The sequence below is a fragment of the Aethalodelphis obliquidens genome, unplaced genomic scaffold (genome assembly GCF_003676395.1).
Source record: "Aethalodelphis obliquidens isolate GAN/ISIS:26980383/991018 unplaced genomic scaffold, ASM367639v1 scaffold19, whole genome shotgun sequence".
Lineage (NCBI taxonomy): Eukaryota > Metazoa > Chordata > Mammalia > Artiodactyla > Delphinidae > Aethalodelphis > Aethalodelphis obliquidens.
In genome coordinates, this window is record NW_020837963.1 from 29,382,293 (window position 1) to 29,406,954 (window position 24,662).

The 24,662-nt window shown below is 46.7% G+C and overlaps 1 protein-coding gene and 1 long non-coding RNA gene across 2 annotated transcripts in view; both read left to right on the forward strand.

Moving 5' to 3' along the window:
- The window catches only part of LOC113626871 (glyoxylate/hydroxypyruvate reductase B-like), a 22,837-nt gene extending 3,304 nt beyond the window's left edge, over nt 1-19,533 (forward strand). Inside the window, 7 exon segments of the mRNA XM_027118842.1 lie at nt 2,655-2,744; nt 9,944-10,325; nt 12,062-12,233; nt 13,699-13,859; nt 13,862-13,876; nt 15,319-15,412; nt 19,325-19,533. Of these exon segments, the coding sequence (XP_026974643.1) occupies nt 2,679-2,744; nt 9,944-10,325; nt 12,062-12,233; nt 13,699-13,859; nt 13,862-13,876; nt 15,319-15,412; nt 19,325-19,481 (1,047 nt within the window). The 5' untranslated portion in view covers nt 2,655-2,678 and the 3' untranslated portion in view covers nt 19,482-19,533.
- A 1,253-nt stretch (nt 19,534-20,786) lies between these two features.
- Nucleotides 20,787-24,003, forward strand: LOC113626873 (uncharacterized). The gene is made up of 2 exons (XR_003435314.1): nt 20,787-21,016; nt 23,796-24,003. It is a non-coding gene; the product is annotated as an uncharacterized LOC113626873 (long non-coding RNA).
- The last annotated feature ends 659 nt before the right edge of the window (nt 24,004-24,662 follow it).

Here is a 24,662-nt window from a genome sequence, read left to right on the forward strand (position 1 = left end):
GAATTGTTATTTTAAATATTTTCAGATTATTCGTAATCAGTGTATAGAAATAGAATAGATTTTTGGAGGAGGGAGGGAACAATCATTTTTTATTTTTATTTTATTTTTTGAATCTTTTAAAGTATCAACCACACATAATTCAATGGAAATTTTTAGTGACGCGTCTTTAGTGCCTTTCTAAAGCATATAACTTAGTCGTCATAGATATAAGCATTCTATGCCTTTTGCACTCTACTTCATAGTTTTATGGGACACTTAAATTATGTAACTTCAGTAATCCACAATATTTGCATAAACTGGTTTGGGATTAAATTCGATCACATATAATTCAACTGGTGACAGCAAAAATGCACGGATGTATAGGGAGCCGCTTGAGCATTCAGCTTGGTTTGTGAAGAGAATGAAGAAATGCAGTTACTCCTAAGAATCTATTAGGTAGAGGTCAATGTGAAGATCTTTGAATGTATATGGAAAGTGATGTTGGCATGCTTGTAGATTTTACAAATCTATGTTATTACACTGAAAAAACATAGTAATATGGAGACTGCAAAATAGAATCGATTTTTTTCCTTTGTTTTTATCTATTTTGTTTTTCTCCCAGTTTTATTGAGATGTAATTGACATATAGCACCGTATAAGTTTAAGGTGCACAGCATAATGCTTTGACTTACGTACATCATGAAATGATGATCACAGTAAGTTTAGTGAGCATCCAGTATCTCATATAGCTGCAAAAGAAAAGAAAAAGAAGAAATACTTTTTCCTTGCGATGAGAACTCAGGATGTATACTCTTAACAACTTTCATACGTAATATACAGCAGTATTAATTATATTAATCATGTTGTACATTACATCTCTAGTACTTATCTTATAGCTGGAAGTTTGTACCTTCCGACCACCTTCTTACGATTCCCCCTCCCCCCAACCCCCCACCACTGGTAACCACAAATCTTATCTGTTTTTCCATGAATTTTTTGTTTGTTTTTTGAAGTATAATTGACCTACAACACTATGTTAGTTCCTGGTGCACAACATCGTGATTTGCTATTTCTGTATATCACAAAATACAATTGAGTTTTGTGTAGTGATCTTGTAGTCTGCAACCTTGCTGAATCATTTATTATTTTGAATAGTTTTTTAGTGGATTCCTTGGGATTTTCTATATATAAGATCATATCATCTGCAAATAGGGACAGTTTACTTCTTCCCTTCCAATCTGGATGCTTTTTAGTTTTTCCTTGTCTAACTGCCCTAAAACATCCAGCACAATGTTGAATAGAAGTGGCAAGAGTAGACGTTTTGTCTTGTTCCTGATCCTAGGGGGGAAGCACTCAGATTTTCACTATTATGATATTTACTGTGGGCTTTTCACAAATGCCCTTTATGAGGTTAAGGAAATTCTCTTCTATTCCTACTTTGTTGAGTGTTTTTTTTTTTTTAATCATGAAAGGTTGTTAGGTTTTGTCAGATGCATTTTCTAATGCGTCTATTGAGATGATCATGTGAGTTTTGTCCTTTATTCTCTTAGCATGGTGTACCACATTGATTTTTGTGTGTTAAACTAGTCTTGCATTCCTAGGATAAATCCTATTTGGTCACAGTAACTTTTCAAAATATGTCGCTGGATTTGGTTTGCTAGTATTTTATTGAAGATTTTGTGTCTGTAACTCACAAGGGATATTGGTCTGTAGTTTTCTTGTGGTATCTTTGTCTGATTTTGATAATAGTGGCCTCAAAGAATGAGTTGAAGTCACCAGCCCAGACAAGAAAAATCGATTCTTTGACCAAGACTCTGCATTTCTACTTCCATTTCCTCAAAAAGTATCTGATCATTTAGAAAATGGGAATAAATAGGCTAAATCATCTCTGAGTTAATCAAACTTCTTGAATTACATTTTTTAAAAAGATTTATTTATTATTTATTTATTTATTTTATTTTTGGCTGCGTCGGGTCTTTGTCGCGGCACTCAGGATCTTCCTTGCGGCATGCGGAATCTTTCATTGAGGTGCGCGGGCTCTTGGTTGTGGTGCACGGGTTTTCTCTTCTCTAGTTGTGGCACGCAGGCTCCAGGGTGCATGAGCTCTGTAGTTGTGGCGCGCGGGTTCCAGAGTGTGGACTCTGTCGTTTGCGGTAGGCAGGCTCTAGTTAAGGCGTGCTAGAGCTCAGTAGTTGTGGCACACGGGCTTAGTTGCCCCTGGGCATGTGGTATCTTAGTTCCCTGACAAGGGATTGAACCCGTGTTCCCTGCATTGTAAGGCGGATTCTTTACCGCTGGACCACCAGGGAAGTTCCTTTAATTACATTTTGTCTTTAGAAATTGAATTCTTCATTTAAAAAAATGACTAAACATAAGCATTAAATAATGCAGTCTCATGTTCTCAAGTAAGAGCAAGACAGATGTTTGGTGGAAGATGTCCCTGTGTCTCCTAACTGGGAAAGGATACACATGTCCAGACAGAGTGCCCATTCCTGCAGAGCAACCGGCTTGAGTTAAGTTGAGAAGGCGGCAATTTGACTGAACTAATTGTTACTAATAAAAAAATCACTGGAGAGGCTTATAACTTTTCTAGAGGGCTTTGCATTTTTAAAAGAAGAAATGTTTTAAGTCATATGTAAGACAATGTTACAGTGAGACTTTCCTCTCAATTTCAGCAGAGGCCCCAAATTGAAGATTAAATGATTGAAAATGGCATATTCCAAATAAAGAAGGCAGACCAGCTTTTTCCAGATTTTGCAGAGGAGGTAAGAAAATGTGTTAGGGAAAAATTGTGACATCGTTTCTCTGGAGGAACTTGTGGAGTGATGTACAGTCCCATTCTCATTCTCTTCTCTTTGGGAAAGAGAGGGATGCTTCCATCCTGCCTCAAGCCAAGCAAAGGAGTTCTAAAAGAACCCCTCACTTTGGGTGGGAAATGGTCAGGAGGCAAAAGACCCTGTCACCCAGGACTGTATGCTTAGCTGAAGAAATTTCTACATCCAGGCCTGCTAAAGGGACCAGAGTTAAACTCTTGGGAGAAACCCTCAAATTTATGCAGTGTGCTCTCTTTGAAAGTGGCCAGCGCTCAACCTTACTTACCCTAAGAGCAATGCAAATATCTGACTGCAGAAAAATAGATAAACTGAGGTGTATTTACTGATATTATATAGCTGTAAAGATGAATGACTACACCTCCATGTATAAACGGGGATGAATCTCACATACTGACAAGCTTAGAAAAAAAGCAGGTTACCAAAGACTACATAGGGTATAATTCCATTAACATAAAATGCAAAAATATGCCAAACCAGACAATATACTATTTAGGCAGATTTTCTATCTATCTATCTATCTATATCATAAAATTCAAGATAGGAGTTATATCTGGAGCAGCAGGGAGTGGCACAGGGAAATTCGAAAGTAGCAGTAATGGTATATTTCTTAAGTTTGGTGGTATATAACCAGGGGCTCATTTTATTGCTGTTTTCATAACATGCATATTTTATAACATTGTGTATTTGTAACGTGTATTTAATTTAAAAGTTAAGGCCAGTTTTATCAAATTCTAATTTTTTCATTATATTTACTCCCAACTGAACACAGCAGGGATTCTGGCAATCTGTGAATTCTTCTTGCTGGACCAAATTCAATAGAGGCCCTCTGGCTAGGTAGCTGGATGGTAATAAAACTCCAAATAATCTTTTGTGACAGGTAGTATTCACTTTTGCAAGGCGATGCTTTCTCAAGAGCTTTTTTATGATCTTGAGATAGAATAGTAAAACTCTATGTCCTCTTTCAGTCTAGACTTTCCAAACAGTTCTAAGAAGCTTTCCTCCCTTATTTGTATTTTATTTATTCTTTAGTTTTTCAACAAATATTTATTGAGCATGTACATGTGCCAGACAGGATATCAGGTGCTGTTATCAAGAAATAGAACAATAACAAGACTGAGTGCCTGCCCTCACGGAGTGTAGTCTAGCAGAAGGCCTGACGTTACACAGAAGATCGTACACTGAATTTGGATTCACAGCAAAGTCCTACAGGTAAAGAGTTTAGGGTATTAAGAGAACATTTAGCAGGAACACACTTAGTTTAAGGAGTTCAGGAAAGGCTTCCTTGAGGATATTACGCTTAAATGGGGACCTGCAAGATGAGTGAGAACTAGGGGAAGAGCTGGGGTCCAGTCCAGGCAGCCAGGGAACAAGTCCAGTGCCAGGAGCATGGCAGTTTGGGTAAATGTGCAGCTGAAATGATCAGCACACACAAGTGGTTTGCTGGGTGGACAGGCCAGATAATGGGACCTCTGTGCTTAGGATTTTGTACTCTACCATATGAACAAGGGGCTTTAAGCTGGGGATTAACATGTCAGATTTATATGTCCTTCAGGCACCTAGGCTGCCATGTACAGGAGAAAGGATTGCAAAGGGAGTACTTGAAGAGAGGGAAGTAGGGAGACTAGCATCAGGGCAATGAAAGCTGCCAGAGAGGAGTTCTGGGCTGGAGATAAAAGTTTGAGAGCCATCCGAGTAGAAGGCAGCAAGTGAAGCCAGGACACTGGATGAAACGCTTATCAGTGTTTCCTAAAGAGGACTATACCTGTTCATTACCTGCTCTCAGTAGTACCATCTAGCCTAATTTTAAAAATACCAGAGATATCCCCAGATAGTATTACTTTTGACTAGGTAAGTAAACACTTGAGTTGATTTTTAATTTACTTAGGGGAGAAAATGAGTAAATAGCAACACAGATGGTGTGTGACTATGAAAAATGACTGAATTTGTGACACACTGACCCAGAACCGTGGAGACACAGGAGTAAACCCTCGCGGGTGACTTAGAGCAGGGCCTAGGCAGCGCCAAAAAGGAGGAGGCCTCTTGCCGCAGGGAGGGCCTGCGTCATCCCCTGCCCACTTTCCCGGGAAGAAGGCAGTCCTGATCTCAGGGTGAGACTTGCTCTTTACAGAAGCCAGCCAGGCGCCAGCGTGCAGACCCTGCCCAACAATGCGCCCCCGCAAGGTCCCCCCACCCGACCACCTAAAACAATAAAATAGCTGATTACCAGCAGAATGGGCTTATTCAGGAACAGCAAAAAAACTGCAATTTAAAACGTTCAACCTATAGCAAACCACAGGCAAGGGCAAAGAACAACGCAGGGGAAACCCTTTTATAGAAGAGAAGGGGGAGTTGGGCGTGGCTTCTTGTTATAAACAAAGAGCCCATTGGAGGGAACCCCGAGTTGGAAGTGTAGTAGCTTCCCATTGGCTGGGCTGTTTCCCGACTCGGAGAAAGGCTTCCTTCCCCGCCTGTAGCGAGGTTGTGCCCTTTTTCGTGCTGGATCTCCAATCGAGGGGGAGTGGTGCCAGAGCTATCCCTTCTGGACTCCCGGCTCCATCTTAAATGAGGTTTCTGTGTATTAATTTCCACACTCCTCACGCTGAAGCAGGCCAGCAACCTTCCCCACCACACAGTCCCCACACTCGACCACCCAGACTCCGCTCCTGAAGGAGGCTCCACCCCAAGCCCGCCCGCCAGGCGCGGGGCCTCGGCAACCTGCCCTCCAGGTGGCTTCTCGCATGCGCACTCCTGGCGCCCAGAGTTCCCGGCCGCGAACCGAGCGCCGGAGATGTGGGCGCGGCCTAGTTGATTGGGCGGGGCTAGCAGACGAGGACCAAGCTGTGGGGCTTGGGGCGTGGCCTTGGGCACGGCAGGCGGGCTTAGGGAGTGGCTGAAGGTGTGTGGTCGGCGGTTTGGGGGCTCGGCTGGGAGGTGTGGTCGACGAGCTTTGGGGCCTGGCCCTAGCGTGCCTGGCCGTAGGACTGGGGCGGGGGCACTACTCTCTTTGACCTCGCGCCTTCGCTGTCCGGGTCTTGCCTGGGAGACTGGGCCTGCTGGAGCGTCCCTTAAATCTGGGGTCTTTTTAAAAGACCCGGATGTCGCGTTGTGGGCGGGAGACTGGACTGAGCTCTGCCGCGTGGTGTGACTGACCTCGAACTTCACCTGGGGCAGGTGGGCGGCATTAGAATCCTAAGACCCTTCTGGGCTCGCAGGGCACGATCCTGAAGAATTTAATAAGGAAAATACATTGTTGTTATTTGTACCTGCCTTGTTCGAGAGAAGACTTAAGGCGGCTTCAGACACTGCCAGAATCTAAAGGTCATTTTGGACAGGTACTGTTTTCTAAGCTCCAGGCCGTGGCAGATTAAGCTGTAAATGAATAGATTCAGGTACCCACATCAGATTTTATAGTTTATTCCCCTGCATGAATCCAGGTTTGTTTGGTTTTTTAAATATATTTATTTTTGCCTGTTTTGGATCTTCATTGCTGCATGGGCTTTCTCTAGTTGTGGCGAGCAGGGGACACTCTTCACTGCGGTGCGCGGGCTTCTCACTGCGGTGGTGGTTTCTCTTGTTGCGGAGCACAGGCTCTAGGCGCGCACGGGCTTCAGTTGTGGCTCACAGGCTCTAGAGCGCAGGCTCAGTAGTTGTGGTGCACGGACTTAGTTGCTCCGTGGCACATGGGATCTTCCCGGACCTGGGCTTGAACCCGTGTCCCCTGCATTGGCAGGTGGATTCTTAACCACTGCGCCACCAGCGAAGTCCCTAGGTTTTTTTAATCTTGTCTTTCTTTTCCTTAATGTTTAGCAGGTCCTGACAAACCATTTCTTAGGAGGGAAGCAACTGTTTTTGCCGAGACACATTGTGACAGTATTGGTTTTAAATTACATTGGATTTGTTGATACCTGGTGACTGGAGAAACCTCACATAAAGGGTGTAAACAGTGCAGTTTTCATTAAGCTAGAACTAGCAAACACACCCTCAAGGATATGCCCTTTGGTATATCTTAAACTTTTAGGTACTCTTACCTAGTCATGAGTGAACAGATTGTTCTCCAGCAAATCCAGAATATCAAGCTAAGGATGATTATAAGAGCAGAGGGGCTAACCATGGCGTCACCTACCCCTCATTACGGAGAATTCTTTTTTTTTTCCCAAGCTGTTTTCTGAGCCTCTTTGGAGCAGAATCTGGGCTGGGGATTTGTAGAGGACAAAAAGCAAACAACTTTAATTTTATACCCATAGACAGGGCAGAGAACTGCTTGGTAGGTGAGGTGAGGATAGACTTTGAAAGGGATTGGAGAGAGGATAAGAGGACAGAGTGGCAGGGAGACAAGTTAAAAGTCAGTTGGTGCCAGTTTGAAGCAAGTCTTGGCACGTTGGGTACGTGAGGATGATGGGGGTGGTATTGGACTCACCTCTCAAATATTAAGAGAGGAAGCTTCATGAGGAAATAGGATTTTAAGAAATGTTACTGTGTTGTATGAATTCAGTCTCCCTCTTTGGTGTAAGTTTGTTTCTAGACACCTGGGTAAATACCTGAATTGTCGTTCAGATTTAAACGTTAGTAGCTCCATTCATTGAAGGCTTGCAGTAGGCTCTCCAGGCTCTGAGTGTTCTCTTTCACTGCGAGGGCCACCATGCCAGGCTGTCTGTTCCCCTCACTTGACGTTGGAGGATAGCGAGTTTCAGAGGGAAGCACAGCCAGGCCGAGCAGCCTGAACCCAACGCCCAGCTCCTCCTTTGCACTCGGTCCTGCTTTGTCCTCTTGCTGCCCTCACCCCGTCTTTGTTTCTTTCTCTCTGTCCCAAAAACTAAAACATATTTTTATTGGTTGCAGTTGGTTTTTATTTTCATTTTTGCTTTTTAAGTTAAAAATACCTTCCTTACTCCCCTGCCCCTTGCCTGCCCCCGTCCTTGCCCCTTCTGTGATTTGAATTTGTTCTCTCTGTGCTTGTGTTACCCCAGAACTCCTCCTGCCCTGTCCTCTTCTGGGCCCAGAGTCCCGCTGGGCAGTCACAGTCACTGGTCACGGGTCTGCATGCCTCCCTCCACACTTCCCTCTCATGAGTGCTATACAAACGTCGGTCTTACTTTCCTTTGAAAGAAGAGGTTGGAAGTTCATTCTACTTTTTTCTTTCTGGGTCTCAATTTTACAGGGACTTTAAAAGAAGAAAATCCTGAATTTAGAGCCTTGGGTCTGTTGAAGGCAATTTCCACAAAGTTAATACATATTCTTTTATTTTTAAATTAAGCAATCATTTCGCAAGGAGAAAACTAATTTTTAATCTGTGCTAGCAGTTCAAATTAAACAGTGTAAGGAGAATGCACATAGCAGTTAGAAAACGTAGTCTAACTGCATTTTCATGTCTGAACTATCACTCTGTTAACCAAAAACTGTAAAATTTTTTACTTTTCCAAATTTCACACATGGGTTTATCTTTTGACTTAGACGAAATGCAGTTGTGTAAAAATACACCTACTTTGTGGTGAGTTCCTTTGTGGTCAGAATGTTCCCAACCTAACCGTCATGTCAGTACTGTGCATGCAAAGACACCTGCCAGAGGCTGTCCACTTAGCTCTCTTTATGCAGAAATTAGGGGAGGAGAATGAAATGTGATCTTACGGTGCAACTATAAAGCACTACCTGTTGATATCACTCCGGTTTCACCAAGAAGGCAGGAAGCCCGGGAGACACTTGATCAGCCGCAGAGCTGTGCCGGAGCCAAAGTTCTCGTCTTGCGGCCCCGCCCGCTCCTCTGCGCACAGGGCTCCTGCATCAGCAGCGAACAGGGCTCACGCTCCTTCTCAGGAAGCTGTTGACGGCGGGTCCCACTTCCGGTCTCGTGCTCCTTTGCTGGACTCCTGGCTGTGAGTGGAGATGGTCAGCGGCTGGTGCTCCTGAAAGGAATTATAGAGCAAGAGACAGAGCCCAAGGATGGAGCGAGCTCTCGAATGTGCCCGGTGCTCCCATCTCTGCTGCGTCTATCTGCCCCGGCTGGGACTGTCTCCCTCTTCACTCGTGGAGCGGCCACGAGTCACTTGGAGGATCTTGGATCTTTTCCATGTACGACCACTGACAATAATGGTGTGATGGCTGTGTGCCATTGCTCCATAACCAACGTTAAAGCAGTCAGGAGTTGAGACTCCTTTCTGTCAAAATAACTGAGATCTTATCTTGAATGAAACTCTATTGATCTTTTACTGAAAGTCCAAAAAGTAAACAAGTTTTTTAGCCCATTATGCTCTGAGCTTTGAACACATTGTAAACATTTTTAGCTAAGTTTGTGACCCAAAGATAAAATGCATTCACTAGCCTCGACTCTTGAAAGCAACTGGTTTTCTTTTTGGAAGAAAGCTATAAAATGTTAAAGATATCTTCTTTTTAATTAGGAACAAAGAACATAAAACATTATTTAATTTGTTTGACAGACAGTAAAAAGTATCTTACTTTCACAGTAAAAGATGGTCAGTTTTATTTGTTAGTTATTGTTGCACAAAATTACCCTAAATTTTAGTGGCTGAAAATCATAAACTTCTGTTACCCACTATGTCTTCAGGTCGCAGTCCAGGAGTGGCTTACCTGGGCGGTTCCGGCTCAGGGTCCCTCGGGAAACTTTAGTCAAGGGGCTGGCCGGGGCTGCAGTCATCCCCAGGCTCCCAGGCCGTTGGCCAGCCTCTTAAGTCCTGCCTCTCACTCACTTGGGCCTTGGCACAGGGCTGCCTCCCAGCATGGCCCTGGCCCCCCGGGAGAGGGGGGAGCAGGGGAGAGCAGGACCCGCCTTCGCTTCTGCTGCGTTCTCTTCACGAGAAGTGCACTCCAGGCTGGGGGGTCTCACGAGGGCCTGATCACGAGGAGTGCCTGTCGGAGGGGGCCCGGAGGCTGCCACCGCAGCCAAAGGGCAGAAATAAAGACCCCCGTCGGGTGGGGAGGAAAGTGGCAGTGATGGGAGCATGGGTACCTTCAGAGTCCAGCTCTGCTGTGTTACAGGTTTTACAGGAATTTTTCCAGGAAATAAAATGAATTCCAGTTCTGTTGTAATTTAGAAAATCTAAAGAGCAGTAGAAGAGCATATGGGTTGTTCTCTTGAAGACTCTTTGACAGCAGAAATTGCATCTATCTTTCTGCAGGCCACAGGCGATCAGGACCTACCTGGAGTTTTGGTGTCTGGACTTGAAGGACAGTGTGGCATATGTGAAGATCATGCTGGAGACCTGCAGAAACGCTTTAATCTCATTACCATGCAAGAATTTTTGGAAAATAAAACACAGCTGGGTCCAAAGACCCGAGCCGTGTACGTCTGGGGCGGAAGGCCGGCCATTAGCCAGGAGCTGCGCACCCCGCCCTGCTTGAAGATCGTCGCTGGCGTAGGGGCGGGGCCGGACCACCTGGACCCGGGACTCGTTGCCAGCTCTGGTGTGAAGGCGGCCAACACGCCACACGCCGTTTCCAACCCCACGGCAGACCTGGGGATGGCCTTGCTGCTGGCCACAGCTCGGAGAGTCGTGGAAGGTAAACAGGCAGGAGACGCTTGTTTTCCAGAGATCAGATGACAGATACTTAATATCACACCTGATAAGGCCCTGATCTCTTCACACTGCGTCCAGGACTTTGTTGCCCTGGACTTGGAGCCACTTTTGGTTGTTTCAGCCTAGTCAGGGCCAAGCTTGGCACCCAGGCACATGCAGTCCACGTGATCTGTCTGATACACTGTTTTCTCCTCCACCAAATTCCACTAACTACGCAACGTGTGAAGTACTTTCAGCACCACTGCGGAAATGCCCTTGGAGTAGTTCACTGGCCGTTCAGCATGCTACCCTGGGGTGAAGGCCCCCAAGTGAGCAGGCAGAACCCCAGCTCCCCACACACTGGACCTGGCTGGGCACGCCCCGCGAGGAGCAGCGCAGCACTTCAGCACTTGGCCGTCGTCCTGGTGGAGCTCTGGGGTGAAGGGGCTTGAGGAAAGGAGGCAAGAACCAAGCAGGTTCTGTTTCTTTTTCTTTTTTCCAATATTTTAATTTTAATTTTTAATTTTTGGCTGCGTTGGGTCTTTGTTGCTGCCCGCGGGCTTTCTCTAGCTGCGGCAAGCGGAGTCTACTCTTTACTGCGGTGCGCGGGCTTCTCACTGCGGTGGCTTCTCTTGTTGTGGAGCACGGGCTCTAGGCGCGTGGGCTTCAGTAGTTGTGGCACACGGGCACAGTAGTTGTGGCTTGCGGGCTCTAGAGCGCAGGCTCAGTAGTCGTGGTGCATGGACTTAGTTGCTCCACGGCATGTGGGATCTTCCCGGACCAGGGATTGAACCCCTGTCCCCTGCATTGGCAGGAGGATTCTTAACCACTGCACCACCAGGGAAGTCCGAGCCGGTTCTGTTTCTAACTGCTGGTTCACGTGTGCACACTCACAGACACACACACACATGCACACACAAACATATGCACAGTCACACACACATACACATACATGTAGTAACAAATGTACAGACACTTGCACACACCAAAACCAACAAATTTTTTTTTTTTTTTTTTGCGGTATGCGGGCCTCTCACTGTTGTGGCCTCTCCCGTTGCGGAGCACAGGCTCCGGACGCGCAGGCTCAGTGGCCATGGCTCACGGGCCCAGCCGCTCCGCGGCATGCGGGATCTTCCCGGACTGGGACACGAACCCGTGTCCCCTGCATTGGCAGGCGGACTCTCAACCACTGTGCCACCAGGGAAGCCCCAAAACCAACAAATTTTAACCAGAAATCCTCCCTTAATGTGAAAGAAGTTGCTGGGTTTTTTTTTTTAATATTTATTTATTTGGTTGCACTGGGTCTTAGTTACGGCAGGCAGGCTCCTTAGTTGTGGCTCGCCTGCTCCTTAGTTGCAGCACATGGGCTCCTTAGTTGTGGCATATGAACTCTTAGTTGCGGCATGCATGTGGGATCTAGTTCCCTGACAAGGGATCGAACCCGGGCCCCCTGCATTGGGAGCCTGGAGTCTTAACCACTGCACCACCAGGGAAGTTCCAGAAGTTGCTCTTTTAAAGCATTCTGCCAGGAGGCTGGGGTTTGTTATGAGGAAACTGCCCTGTTCCTGTCATTCTTCCCTTGCAGAAAGATTTTGCTGTCGGATAGGAATGAGTGAGCGCCCAGGGTCCGCCCTGGACTTCCTGTAGCCTCGTCTCCCCTTCAGGCGGCCCAGTGAGGGTTGTGGGGATTTTGTGTGTGGTGCTGTCCGCACTGCCCACTCTGCATCGTGTTTATTTTAGGTCATCATTTGGCCATTTCGCCACATACGGAGAACTTTTCTACAAACTGGGTGGGTTAAGAAGTGACAGGGACCACTCTGGGAATTATCAGCGTGGGGAGCATTGGCTGTAAGATCGCTCAGAGGGCCAGAGCATTTGAAATGGAGATTCTCTACCGCAGTAGGAAACGCAGGTAAAATTCAGAAAATGGACTTGAAATTGACTGAGCAGAACTTGCACCATCACTGCCTTAAATATAGTTTAGATATATTATTCCTCCACTTTTCATACAATTCCCCTATTCTGTTTCTCCAAAAAGGACTGATGATCAAGGAAGGGACTGTTGTGTTTTTATGATCACCCAGAAATGCAGCAGATAATCTTCTCTTCATTTAAAAAATTTCACCAGAGAGAAAAGAGATTTTGGCTCACCTACAGCTGTGCTCTGTTTCAGTTTGTACAGTGATTCTTTCTGGTCATGGGAGATGCTGTCCACACTTGAACACACATAACACACAGGTGTATGCTTCCCCCCCCAGTATTCAGTCTGAAACCCTCTTCCTCATACTCCACCAGCAGCATTCAGCCCAACACCCAGTCCTGTTAATTTTGTCTCAGAACAACCCTCAGACCTGCCTGTTCACTCTCACTTCATCGCTGCCACCTGCCACCGGCCTAGGCCCCGGCCTTTCTCACCTGCCCTACCCTCTAAGGGGCTGCTCTCTGCTCTCGAACTTCAGCCCCGTCTGCAGACCGGCCAGATGATGGCGCTGTTCGCAGCCTTTCAGTGGCTTCTGTTGCCACGGAATAGATTTCCACTCCCAGAGGCAGGGTGAGCTGGGAGACTTCACATCAGGACTGCCCTCTTTTCAGTCACCCTGTTTGCACAGTGGATAGTGGCGAGGCTTCGGTAGCTGTCACCGCTCCCAGTGCGGTGAGGGCCGCCGCAGAGGCCAGGACAAGGCGTGTGAGGTGGGCAGGGCTTTCACAGTGGCAGCGTGTGCTGGCCGTTCCTCTTTCCTTCAGGTGCTCTGTGGCCAAGATGTGTAGAAAGAATTCATGTATTTTTGTATTCCATATTTGTAGGGCAGTAGCGGCTACCAGGGATGCTGTGACCTCCTGGAGCTTGGAATTTCTGTTGAATTTCTGTTGACAGCTGTCTGGGGTGCCCAGAGCAGGAGTTAGGATTGGACCCAAAACAGAGCACTCAATCCTGCCCGCACCAGACCCTTGGATCCTTGCTCTCTGTTGAACAGATGGCACTCCCAGGCTCTCTCCCGTTTTGTTATTTTTCTCTGGAAATTCTGATATGTTTGCTCATATGCAGCAATGCTGGACGTCACTGAAAGCATGTCTGACACCATCGGGCTTGTACCAGACTCTGGGGGCTCAAAGTTGAGTGAGAGGAAGCTCCTGACCTCAAGGGGCTCGCAGTCTGGTGTGACACCCCACAGACACGGGGCTCAGAGCACCCAGAGACGCCCACGGCGTTTCCATGGGTGAGCCCTGGCCTCGGGGTCCAGCCGCCTCTGGACCCAGGTGGGGGTCTGGCCCACGGGAGGACAGACTGAGTCCATGGCTCCTCTCAGAAACTCCTTCCGGGAGTTGATGAATTTCTAACTAGAGAACGTGGTTTTTCTCCCTTGTTCCCTTCATAGAAAATCGGAGGAGGAGGAAGCCATTGGGGCCACTTGCTGTGAGAGGCTGGATGACCTGCTTCAGCGATCGGACTTTGTGATGTTGGCTGTGAGCCTGACGCCCCAGGCCCGGGGCCTGATCGGGAAGCGCGAGCTGAGTGCGATGGAGCGCACTGCTACTCTCTCAACATCGGCAGCGGTGCGCGCTCCACCGCTGTGTGGAGGCTGGGGGGCTGTGGGGGCTGTGCAGGAGGGCCCCGCCCCCAGCCATGGCCATCCTCTCAGCATTCCCAGGCAAGCTTTTCCCTGAATGGTCTGAAAAATCCACTTAGACTGCTGGGTGGTGAGTTAAAGGGGTTTTACTTTATATGTAGAAATACGTCTGATTTTTGTCTTCACATCATTTTGAACCTCAAATTAGTAACAAAAAGAATGAGAATCGTACACTGTGGGGTTTTCAGATCCAAGTACGGGCATCTCCTCAGGTAGCAGAATCAGTTTGACCTTCCACGTATAATCAAGCAAAATTTATGGGGATGAATTTTCAGAGCCTCAGTTTAAAAAAATAACTTTGTGTTAGTTTGTTTGGTTGGTTCTCTGACATTTTCGTAGAGCTTTGTGTGTTTCCACACAGGCGGCTTTAGGCCCCGCGCGATAACCAGATTTTCTGGTGCGTTGGTGTGGCATTTGTGAAGAAGAAAGCATCGGAGTGCTCGACGCTGGGGGTGCCAGCACACGGGAGGATCGGTGCTGGCCTCAAACGTGCAGGCGGCTTGCCCTTGGGATCAGGGGCAGAAGACATGTGAGAGCTGGCGTCACCAGCAGCCACCTGTGTCTCATCTGTAAAACAAGGAAAACAGGGCTTGCCGTGAAACCCCACAGGGCCAAGCTAGTATGCTTGAAGGTTTTCTGAAAATTCAGACCCTGTAGATGAGCAGGAAGGACCAGTGCATTATATGCTTTTGGTAATGTCAGAGGTCGGTGACGAAGTAAAGATTCTGGAAAAACAAACACCCCAGGTAGGAGCTTGGGACTAGGTTTCTCCACCAGCAGCACAGGCAGGCTGGGTGCTGTGTCTTGACCTGTAGGGCGGCTCAGCACGCCAGTGGGAAGGAGGTTCCTTGAAGATCTCTGCTGGGAGGAAGGGGTTTCCTTCTCAGCTGCTGCTGCTATCTTGTATTTGAAATGCAGTTATGGGTGATGTTTGTGGCTGTTTGGTTTTTTAATGTGTACCTAAAACTACTATCTGGGGGCTGTTTCCTGGAACCCTGCGGTGGCTTTGGGAGGCGGTGTGGTGAAGTGGCAGGGCCCAGGCTCAGGGTCAGACAGACCTGGCCTCGGATCTGGGTAGATGCTTTAGAAGCACGTGACTTTGGCTGAGCATGTAACCTACAAGCCTCACGTGTAAAAAGAGTATTGACTTTTGCTGGGTAAGTGGAGGAGGTGGCGAGACAGCATCTGTAAAGGGTTTAGTGCGCCGCCTGGCATGTAGCAGGCTCTCAGTGTCTGAGAACGAAATGGCAGAATGAAGTTCACATGCTGTCAAACCTGTGACAAGATCAAGACATGTTTGAACAGTAGTGAATGTGACCAGAGTGCACTGTCTGTGGGACCTACCGAGGAGGGGTCTCGTCCACCCAGGTCTGTTAGTTGATCAAGACGCCCTGGTGGAAGCCCTTCAGACCGGGGTCATTAAAGCAGCAGCACTGGATGTGACGTACCCAGAACCCCTGCCGTGGATGGAGACTGCACAGGACAGCCGTTCTCAGATCAAGCCAAGTAGTCCTCCCTTTACCCACCGACCCTGGTTTGCCTTCTGCAGCATCAAAGGCGAGCTCTGATTATTCTCCTCTTTACAAACCTTCATGTGTTTTAAGACAACCACTACATTTCATCTTAGTCTCTTTTTTTTTGAGGCTAAGTATCTTCCTATCCTTCAGTTGCAGCCGAAATGATGTCATTTCCAGACACCTTGCCTTCCAGCACTTTAGATTTTACAGTCCTTTGAAAATGTGCTCCTGAGAATGGCACACAGTATTCATGTTGTGGCCTGACCACTGTAGAGAAATTACACAAAGGCTGTGTTGGCAGCACCCTTCCTCAAAGCCTCACTGCACCTTAACTCGTTAAGTTTTTAGTCAGCTAAAATTGAAATTGTTATTCTCTCAATTGTTTTTTAAGTTTATGTGTGGAATTTTACATTTATTTGTATTTAATTTCATTTGCTTGTGTGTTTTGACCCAGTGATCCAGCCTGTTGGGACTGGAGTCTTGGTCTGTCACTTATTTGGAATCTTGATGCTGTCATTCATTAAACCAGCTATTCCTAGCTTTGATTCCTCCAGCTTTGATTTCTATCCAGTAAGCAAATTACTGTCAGATGAATGTTTGACATTATGACCAAATTTAATACCTAAGTTTATCAAGATTGGTCATAGAACTTACAGACATTTCTGAGAAAAACAATAATTTATTCAGAGCAGAGTTTCTCAAAATGTGGTCTGGAGACCCTTTCAGGGGGTCTGTGAAGTCAAAACTAATTTTTTTTTCTTTTTAAAGGTCTAACTGGATTTATTTAATAATTCATGAATCAGTTAGCATCCTGTCTAGCAACTAGAGAGGAGCTCCCAAGTCAAAACTATTTTCATGATACTGTAAGACGTTATTTATTTCCACTCATGTTTTCTCACACAAGTGTACCGTGGAGTCTTCCAGAGACTTAAGGACATGTGATGACATCATCACTCTGACAGCTAATGAAATGTGTGCTTCTGTATGATTGTATTAAATTTTTTTCAGTTTTAATTTCTAATACAATAAATGTTGATAGGCATAACCCTCATAAACACATGTTCTTTGGGGGTCTCAATTTTTAAGAGCGTAAAGACCAAATAAGAGAGCAACTAATTTAGAACAGAAAATAATTTCAATATAAATGAAGAAGCATGACCATTGTAGACAGTTGTCAACTTACTCAAAAATGGAGAAGTCATGTTATCACCCCTGTCGCCTGCTAAAATGAACTTTTACTCACAAGTCACAAGGCAAATACTAGGGTTATATCCCAAAGCTTAGTTTATTCTAATAGGTGATGCACTCCCAGTGTCCCATGTGAAATCATTCTTGTGGCCAAGAGGTTTAACAACTATTTTATGAATAACTTATATTCAGATCCCATGTTAATTTCTAATCTGTATATTTATCAGATAGGTCTGAGTTTTCATCTTGGTTTTTCAGGGAGACATTTTGATGCCACTTACCATGAAAAAAGTAATTTAAAAAGTCGGAAACCTGTGGTTATTTAGTCATACTACATAAGTATTCTTTGCTTTACAAAAGGATTTACTGTGGTTTTTTTTTTTTTTGCGGTATGCAGGCCTGTCACTGCTGTGGCCTCTCCCGTTGCGGAGCACAGGCTCAGCGGCCATGGCTCACGGGCCCAGCCGCTCCGTGGCATGTGGGATTCTCCCGGACCGGGGCACGACCCTGCGTCCCCTGCATCGGCAGGTGGACTCTCAACCACTGCGCCACCAGGGAAGCCCCCTGTATATTATTTTAAAAAGAAAAACTTCATTTGCCAATAGCGCCAGGAGTCCCCAAGATCACCTTCAGCCTTAATGATTTGCTAGCAAGACTCACAGAACTCAGAAAAGCTTTTCTACTCACAGTTACAGCTTATTACAGTGAAATGATATAGTTTAAAATCAGCAAAGGGAGAAAACTCATAGGGGAGTCGAGGAGAACCAGGCTTGCACTTCCAGTTGTCCCCCCAATGGAGTTGTGTGGACAGTGCTACCACCTCCAGCAATGGTGTGTGACGACACACGTTAAGTATTTCCAACCAGGGAAGCTCATCCCAGTGTTGGTATCAGGGGGTCGGTCATGTAGGTGTGGAGTGCCCACATGTCTGACAGTGGCTTCGTAGTCTCCAGACCCTGCAGAGGTCAAACTGATACAGATTGGCCTAGAGCCCTAGGCGAACAAAAACAGGTATTCACCACAAATTAAATCACTAGCATAAACTATCTGGCTTTGCTCAAGGCCCCAAGTATAAGACACTCTTACCAGGCAGTATATCTCAAGGGCTCACAGGTTATCTTCCAGAGGCCAGTCAAAGGCCAGTCCTATCTTTGGAATGTGCAGGGTTCAAGAACTCCAAGCCTGCCTGCTGAGTTAATTCTTTACTACACAGGCCAGCCACTGGCCCTTGGCCTTAGCTGTCTCAGAGCAAAATGGTGTTTATTGGATTATCTACATTTATTACAGTATTTATATGACAGATACAGTATGACTTCGCCTAACATTTGGAGGAGCCAATGTGGGGCAGGGATAGATTTAAAGAAACTAACCCATTGTATTTTTGTACCAATATGATTACTTGTTCCCCCCAACCTCTTGATCTACCACTATTTGTACATTATGATGAACTTGTGTAGCACTATTTAGTATATAAATTAGCTGGTATTGACCTAAATCCAGTATTTCCTCAGGCCAGTCATTTCCCATTGATCGTCAATGTCAGTATTATCATCTGACTTATTTACATGAGGTACTTAAATCTTACCAACAATGCCAGTGTTATACCATATTGCAGCATTGTCGTGGTACAATGCAGTTTCATTACATAACAAATCAATAACAATTGCAGAGGTATTTGCTAGGCCTTCTCAACAAAATTCTCTCTTGCCTATACACCAGATATTATTATGGGCAGGTATTGTACAGTTGGCCGTGATTCAGTTCTTTCTGGGTTCCAAGTCAGTTGGGACAAAGCCAGTCACCCTGTCTCAGTTCGCACCCTTGTACTGTTTTCCAGCGTGTGATGTTATATAGTAGGACCCACCTCCTTCATAAGGGGAGGATGAGTGTTTTTCAGAATAGTTTCTACCACTGCTAACTGTACCACAGGATATGTCTTACTTCAGTCATTCCTGGAGGTGAGGGCAGTCAAACTGCATTGATATAAATTACAGGTGCCCCCAGAGAACTTCCATAGGTTTGGGGTCTGTAAGATTCTCAAGGGTGTGCCCCTTGAGCCTCAGTATCTATGATGGGGGACCACTGCCACATGTCTACTTTGGCCTCTATTAAAATAGTCAGGATGCCTGCTGGGCCAGGTCATAGCACTTTCCCAATCCTGGGTGCTAATATTATCCATCATTATGCTTGAGTCTGCCTGACCCACTTCACTAAAACCTCATTATCTTTCCAGGCTAACTCCCATCCTTTGCCTTCTTCCTGGACGAGCGCTCCCTCTAATCTGCTAATTCTAGTTAATAAATCTTTCCCCTCTGAATGCTATTCCCATGAAAGGCACATTCAGCTTGTCCCAAGATGCCTAGATCAACACCTAATTCCCCAAGGCCCTTTCTTGTCCTGTGGGTCAGTGTCATTTAATCCATCATGCATGTTGTGCAATTGTGAACTAATGGCCTGGGTGCAGTTAGGATACGTATTTTCCACCCAGAAATGCTGGGTCACCCAAACCAGGGTTAGATGAGCAGTGGTCATACCTAGGTGTCATTAAGAGTACGCCATAAGGCTCCCACAGCCTTCCCCATCTCAGCGTAGGGGATATGAAACCATAACATGACATTAAAGAAATGAAACAACTCTGAATAGTTTTCCTCAATTAATCTGCATTTCAGAGACCATCCTTTGTTGGAGTTGAAGAACGTCACTCTGACACCTCACACTGGAAGTGCAACTCATCAGGCAAGACGACAGACAATGGAAACTTTGGTTGAAAGCATCCTGGCTTCTCTCAATGGCCTTCCTATTGCTAATGAAGTGCTATTTAAATGATTTATGTGGGCTGAGAATTCCATGGGATGAAAACATGGCAGATTAAATGGACAAAAAACACTTACTTTGTATGTTAAGAGTCCATTATATAGATTGAATTAATACTACTTAGATGAAAAACTTAAGGAATAGTAATCATAGTTACCACCCGTTGAAAGTTTGTTAAATTCTTTCCTTACACTCTCACTTCATCCTCAAGGCAGCTGTATGAGGGAAGTTATGTTGTTACGATTCGTAATGAAACTGAGCACAGAGAATTACTTGTCCAAAGTCCAAAAGCCTGCACTAGGTCTACGGATTTCCCAGTGAGCTATGTTGCTTTCGATCCTGATAAATTCTGATACTTTATTGGATTACATAGTCCCCCTGATACTCTAATCACTATCCCTTTGTTTCAATCATAAAAAAAAAAAAAGGATTACTGAGCACCTTCTATGTGCCAAGTCCTGTTCTAAGTGCTGGGGCTGCTATAGGAAAAAAAGTCCCCACTGTCAATGCCCAGTATGGAATTATCAGGGATGACCATGAAGAGGGGTCTGAGGTGACTATGCCTCCTTTCTGGAGTAGTTTGGAAGCTGTGTCTTTCTCCACGTAGACTGGTGAGGAGGTATTACAGGAAGTGAGCAAACGAACTGGCAGCGTAAAGAGGAAGAAACTCCAGTCCTTCCTAGTGGTGCAGGCAGAAGGAGCTCTGCTCCGGGACGCCCACCCAGTTAAGACCTCTTACCTCCCTGCTCTTCATTCGATATTCTGTGGCAAGGGAGTTGAAATGCACCCTACTCTGTTAGCTTCGTGCGTTTCCGTAAAGTGTATTCCTCGCTCCGCAATCTCCGCATCCGGGTGGTTTGTGCGCTTCCCCACCACAGAGTCCCAACCTCCCTTGCACTCGGCGGCATCTGGCTGAACCCAGCTCGCCGTGGGAGTACGGCGAGTGCGTGGCCCACTCGTTCCGCCCACGCGCCAGCTGGCCCTGCCCCCGCACAAACGTCATCACGTCCCGTCCCCGCTCCTCAGTTACGTCATCAGGCCCCGCTCTCCACCACGTGTCGTCTGGCCCCGCCCACAGGCGTCCCGTCCTTCACGTCACCCGGCCCCGCCTACTACCCCACCCACGCCGTGTCTAGCCACCCCTCCCTCACGCGTCGTCACGCCTGTCCCTGGCCCTAGCCGCACGTCGCTCCGCCCCGCCGCTTCACGTCCCGCCTACCTGTCCTCCAGATGCCGCCTCGTCCTCTCGTCCCGCCCACAGTCTCCCGGCGACTTCGCACGTCGCCTCGCCCCACGTCGCCCCGAGCCGCCTCACGTCGTTCCGTTTGCACGTCTTTCCGCCCCGCGTTTCCCCGCCCCACGTCTCACTGCCAACCTCAGCCCGCCTCGCGTCACGCGGTAGGCCGTCGCTCGGCTGAGATGTGGGCGGCTCTCGGCGGGGCCGGGGGTCTCCACGTGGGGCTCCTTCTGGGCGGCGCTCGAGGCCTGCACAGCTCGCCTGTCTTCTGCGGCAAGAACCTACTCAAGAAATTTGCTTCGAAAACTAAGTACTGTTACCCCAGTGGGGGCGGGGGCTCCGGGGACGGTGGCCCGGGATGGGGGCTTCGCGGGTGGGAGGCTTGGCGGGGCGGGGGGTCCGCGGGCGGGAGGCTCGGCGGGGCGGGGGGTCCGCTGGCGGGAGGCTCGGCGGGGGGGGGGGCTCCGCGGGCGGGAGGCTCGGCGGGGCGGTGGCTCGGTGGGGCGGGGGGCTCCGCGGGCGGGAGGCTCGGCGGGGCGGGGGCTTCGCGGGCAGGAGGCTCGGCGGGGCGGGGGGCTCGGCGGGCGGGAGGCTCGGCGGGGTGGGGGCTCCGCGGGCGGGAAGCTCGGCGGGGCGGGGGGCTCCGTGGGCAGGAGGCTCGGCGGGGCGGGGCGTCCGCGGGCGGGGAGCTCCGTGGAGCGGGAGGCTCCGCGGGCGGGGGCTCCGCAGGGGTTCCACCGCCGACGCATTGGCCGGCGCCAGAGCTCCCAGCCGTGTCAGTAAGCGCAGCCGCTGCCTGTTAGGTTAATGGCTGTTGAAAGCTCACCAGGGAGCCCACCTCTGACAGTTAACGTTTTTCCCACCCAGCCTTTTTTCTGTTCTTTCACACAGCTGTGACGGTAAAGTTCTAAGTCTCCTAAAAGCTAAGAGTGCGTCATGAATTTATGAAGCAAAGTGATGTATACATTTACAGTCCACTCTGGGTCCGAGGTTCCCAATCCTCGGGTTCAACCAACCTTGAATTGAAAATGTTCCGAAAAAACTCCAGAAAGTTCTAAAACACAAAACCTGAAGTTGCCTTGCTGGCAACTCTTTACGTAGCATTAAGTAACCTAGAGATGAGTTAATGTATCCGGGAGGGTGTGCGGAGGTTATATGCAAATACAGCGCGTTGAGCATCCTCCAGTTTTGGTATCTTTGGGGTCTTGTAACCAATTCCCCACAGATACTGAAGGATGATGATTCTTGTTACTAGAAGCGTTTTTCGGGAGAGTAGTTGCATCACGTAAAGAGAGAAGGAAGAATTTCCTTTCCATATTAGTGCTTTCTCTGTGGGGTTAATTTGAGGAATAAAGAAAGCTTGTCACGATAGGTTTTTTTATGACGAGACATAAGTATAACAAAATATATTGACTTCATATCATTTTCATTTAATTGTAGATATGTATATATGTATGTTTTTGTTTTAATACACTTTTTTAAAAGTTTAAGGTTTACAGAAAAATTGGCAAAGATGAGTAGAGTTCCCATGTAAGCACACTCAGTTTTCCTTCTATTAACCTCTTATGTTAGTGCAGCACATTTGTTACAATTGATGAACCAGCATTGATACATTATTATTAACTAAAGGCCATGTCTTATTCACGTTTCCTTAGTTTTTCCCTAACGTCTTTTTTCTGTTCCAGTATCCCATCCAGGGACCGCATTACATTTAGTCGTCATCTTTTTAGGCTCCTCTTGACTGTGGCAGTTTCTAACTGTCCCTGTTTTGATGACCTTGACAGCTTGAAGAGTACCGGTTAGATATTTTGTAGGATGCCCTTTTGTTGGGATTGGCGTGATGTTTTTCTCTTGAGGATACTGGGGTTTGGTTTGGGGGAGAAAAACCACAGGTGTGAAGCGCCATTTCATCACATCCTGTGGACACACACATGCTCTCAACATGGTGTATCACTGTTGATGCTGGTCTTGATTGACTGCGGTCATCTGTGTCTGTCAGGTTTATCCACTGTAAAGTTACTGCCCGGCCCCCCAATTCCATACTGTCTTCTTTGGGGGGAAAGTCACCATATGCAGCTCACACCTAAGGAGTGGGGAATTATTCGAAATTCATGAATTATTCAAAATTTTGCAGGGGAGGTGTGTCTCTTCATTTATTAACTCAGCAGGATGGACTCACGGGTTATAATCCAGTACTACTTAATTTTGCTCGAGTTGTTCCAGCTTTGACCATTGCGAGCTCTTTCAGGTGGCTCCTATATCCCTTTGACACACCCCGTTGTTATGGGGTTTTGAAGTAGTTTTTAAATTAGAAAACTTTTTTTTTTTTTTTTTTTTAGCACTTCCTTACTTTCTGGCACCACAGGATGCCTCGGCCCTAGAATCAGCCATTTCTCCAAGGAGCTGTGGTTCCTTGATTGGAAACAGGGGTCAGAAACCATGATCTGAGAGCTTAGTATGTTTATTGCTACTGGGGTGTCTGTCTTTTAGACCCTTTCAGCTGGCAAAGCAAAAAAAAAATAGTGTTTATGTTAATCCCTGTGTCTGTGCTTATCTACAAACGTTTCTGTGTGTCACCACCTGTAGCTGTAGTAAGTGAAACTTAAGTTTGTACTGATCTCCAGCCTTAATCCACTAGCACACGAATCATTCTCACTTCCTTACCTTGCTTGTCTGCAATAGCGAGGGGCCTGGATCCCCCATCTGCCTTCTGTTTACTTAGCTGTTCAGTCCCAGTTGATGTGTGGCGGTATCAGTCCTTAACCCTCCCCTGGGAAACAGCTTTGTTCAGTAGAGGACAGTGCTCATGTGCAGTTTGGTAGGTGTGTTTTTAAGGTCCTCATTCTCTACCTTTGGGACTAGAGGTAGACTTTAGGTAAAAGTTACGGGCTTGAACTGAAACTGTTGTCTGTCTGTCCCCACAACCCGTGCTGCTGTTCATTGGGTATCTAAATCTTTTAGGCCCCTAGTAACCTAATTTCTATGTCCAGGGCTAGCCCCTTAGAAACAGTTACGACGTTAGCTTTTGTAACTGTTTGTTATTTGATTTGCCGTCAGTATCCAGCATAGTTCTTATTTTCTCCCCATAGGAAGAAGTTTTGGTATGAAGGTCCTTCCTTGGGCTCTCACTTGGTAAGTATAGAGTAGTAGCGATGAGCCACTTGAGAATCTCGGTGGGTGTGAGGGTCCAAAAGGCGGCAGCTCTCCAGCCCTTCCTTTTCAATATTGGAGGGGACACGGTCTGTAGCGGTGGGACTAGATACACTGGAACCACAGAATTTTTACCTTTAAAAAAAATTACACTAGGGGACTTCCTGGCAGTCCAGTGGTTAAGACTGTGCACTTCCAGTGGTTAACCCTCCGCTGCAGGGGGTGTGGGTTCGATCCCTGGTTGGGGAACTAAGATCCCACATGCCGCACAGTGCGGCCGGAGAAAAAAGAAAACAAAATTTACGGGATGTCGTATCTGTTATCAAATTCTAATATGGTAATGTCCATTCAGTGTGTGTGTGTGTGTGTGTGTGTGTGTGTGTGTGTGTGTGTGTGTGTAACACAGATATGTGTAGATACACAGGCATACCTTGTTTTACTGCATTTCCCGGATACCGTCTTTTTTACAAACAGAAGGTTTATGACAACCCTGCATTAGCAGGTGATGTTAGCATTTTTTAGCAATATTTTTAATTAAGGTATGTATATTGTTTTTAGACATTGTTATTGCACACTTTAATAGACTACAGTATAGTGTAAACATAACTTTTATATGCACTGAGAAACCAAAAAATGCATGTGACTCACTTTATTGTGATATTTGCTGTATTGCGATGGTCTGGAATGAACCTGCAATATCTCTGAAATATACCTGTACTGTGAGAGTTTATGTAATGAATGGTTCTTGATAGAAAAAAATACACTGTATATACTAGAAACCACCGAATTGTACTTTTTTTTTTTTT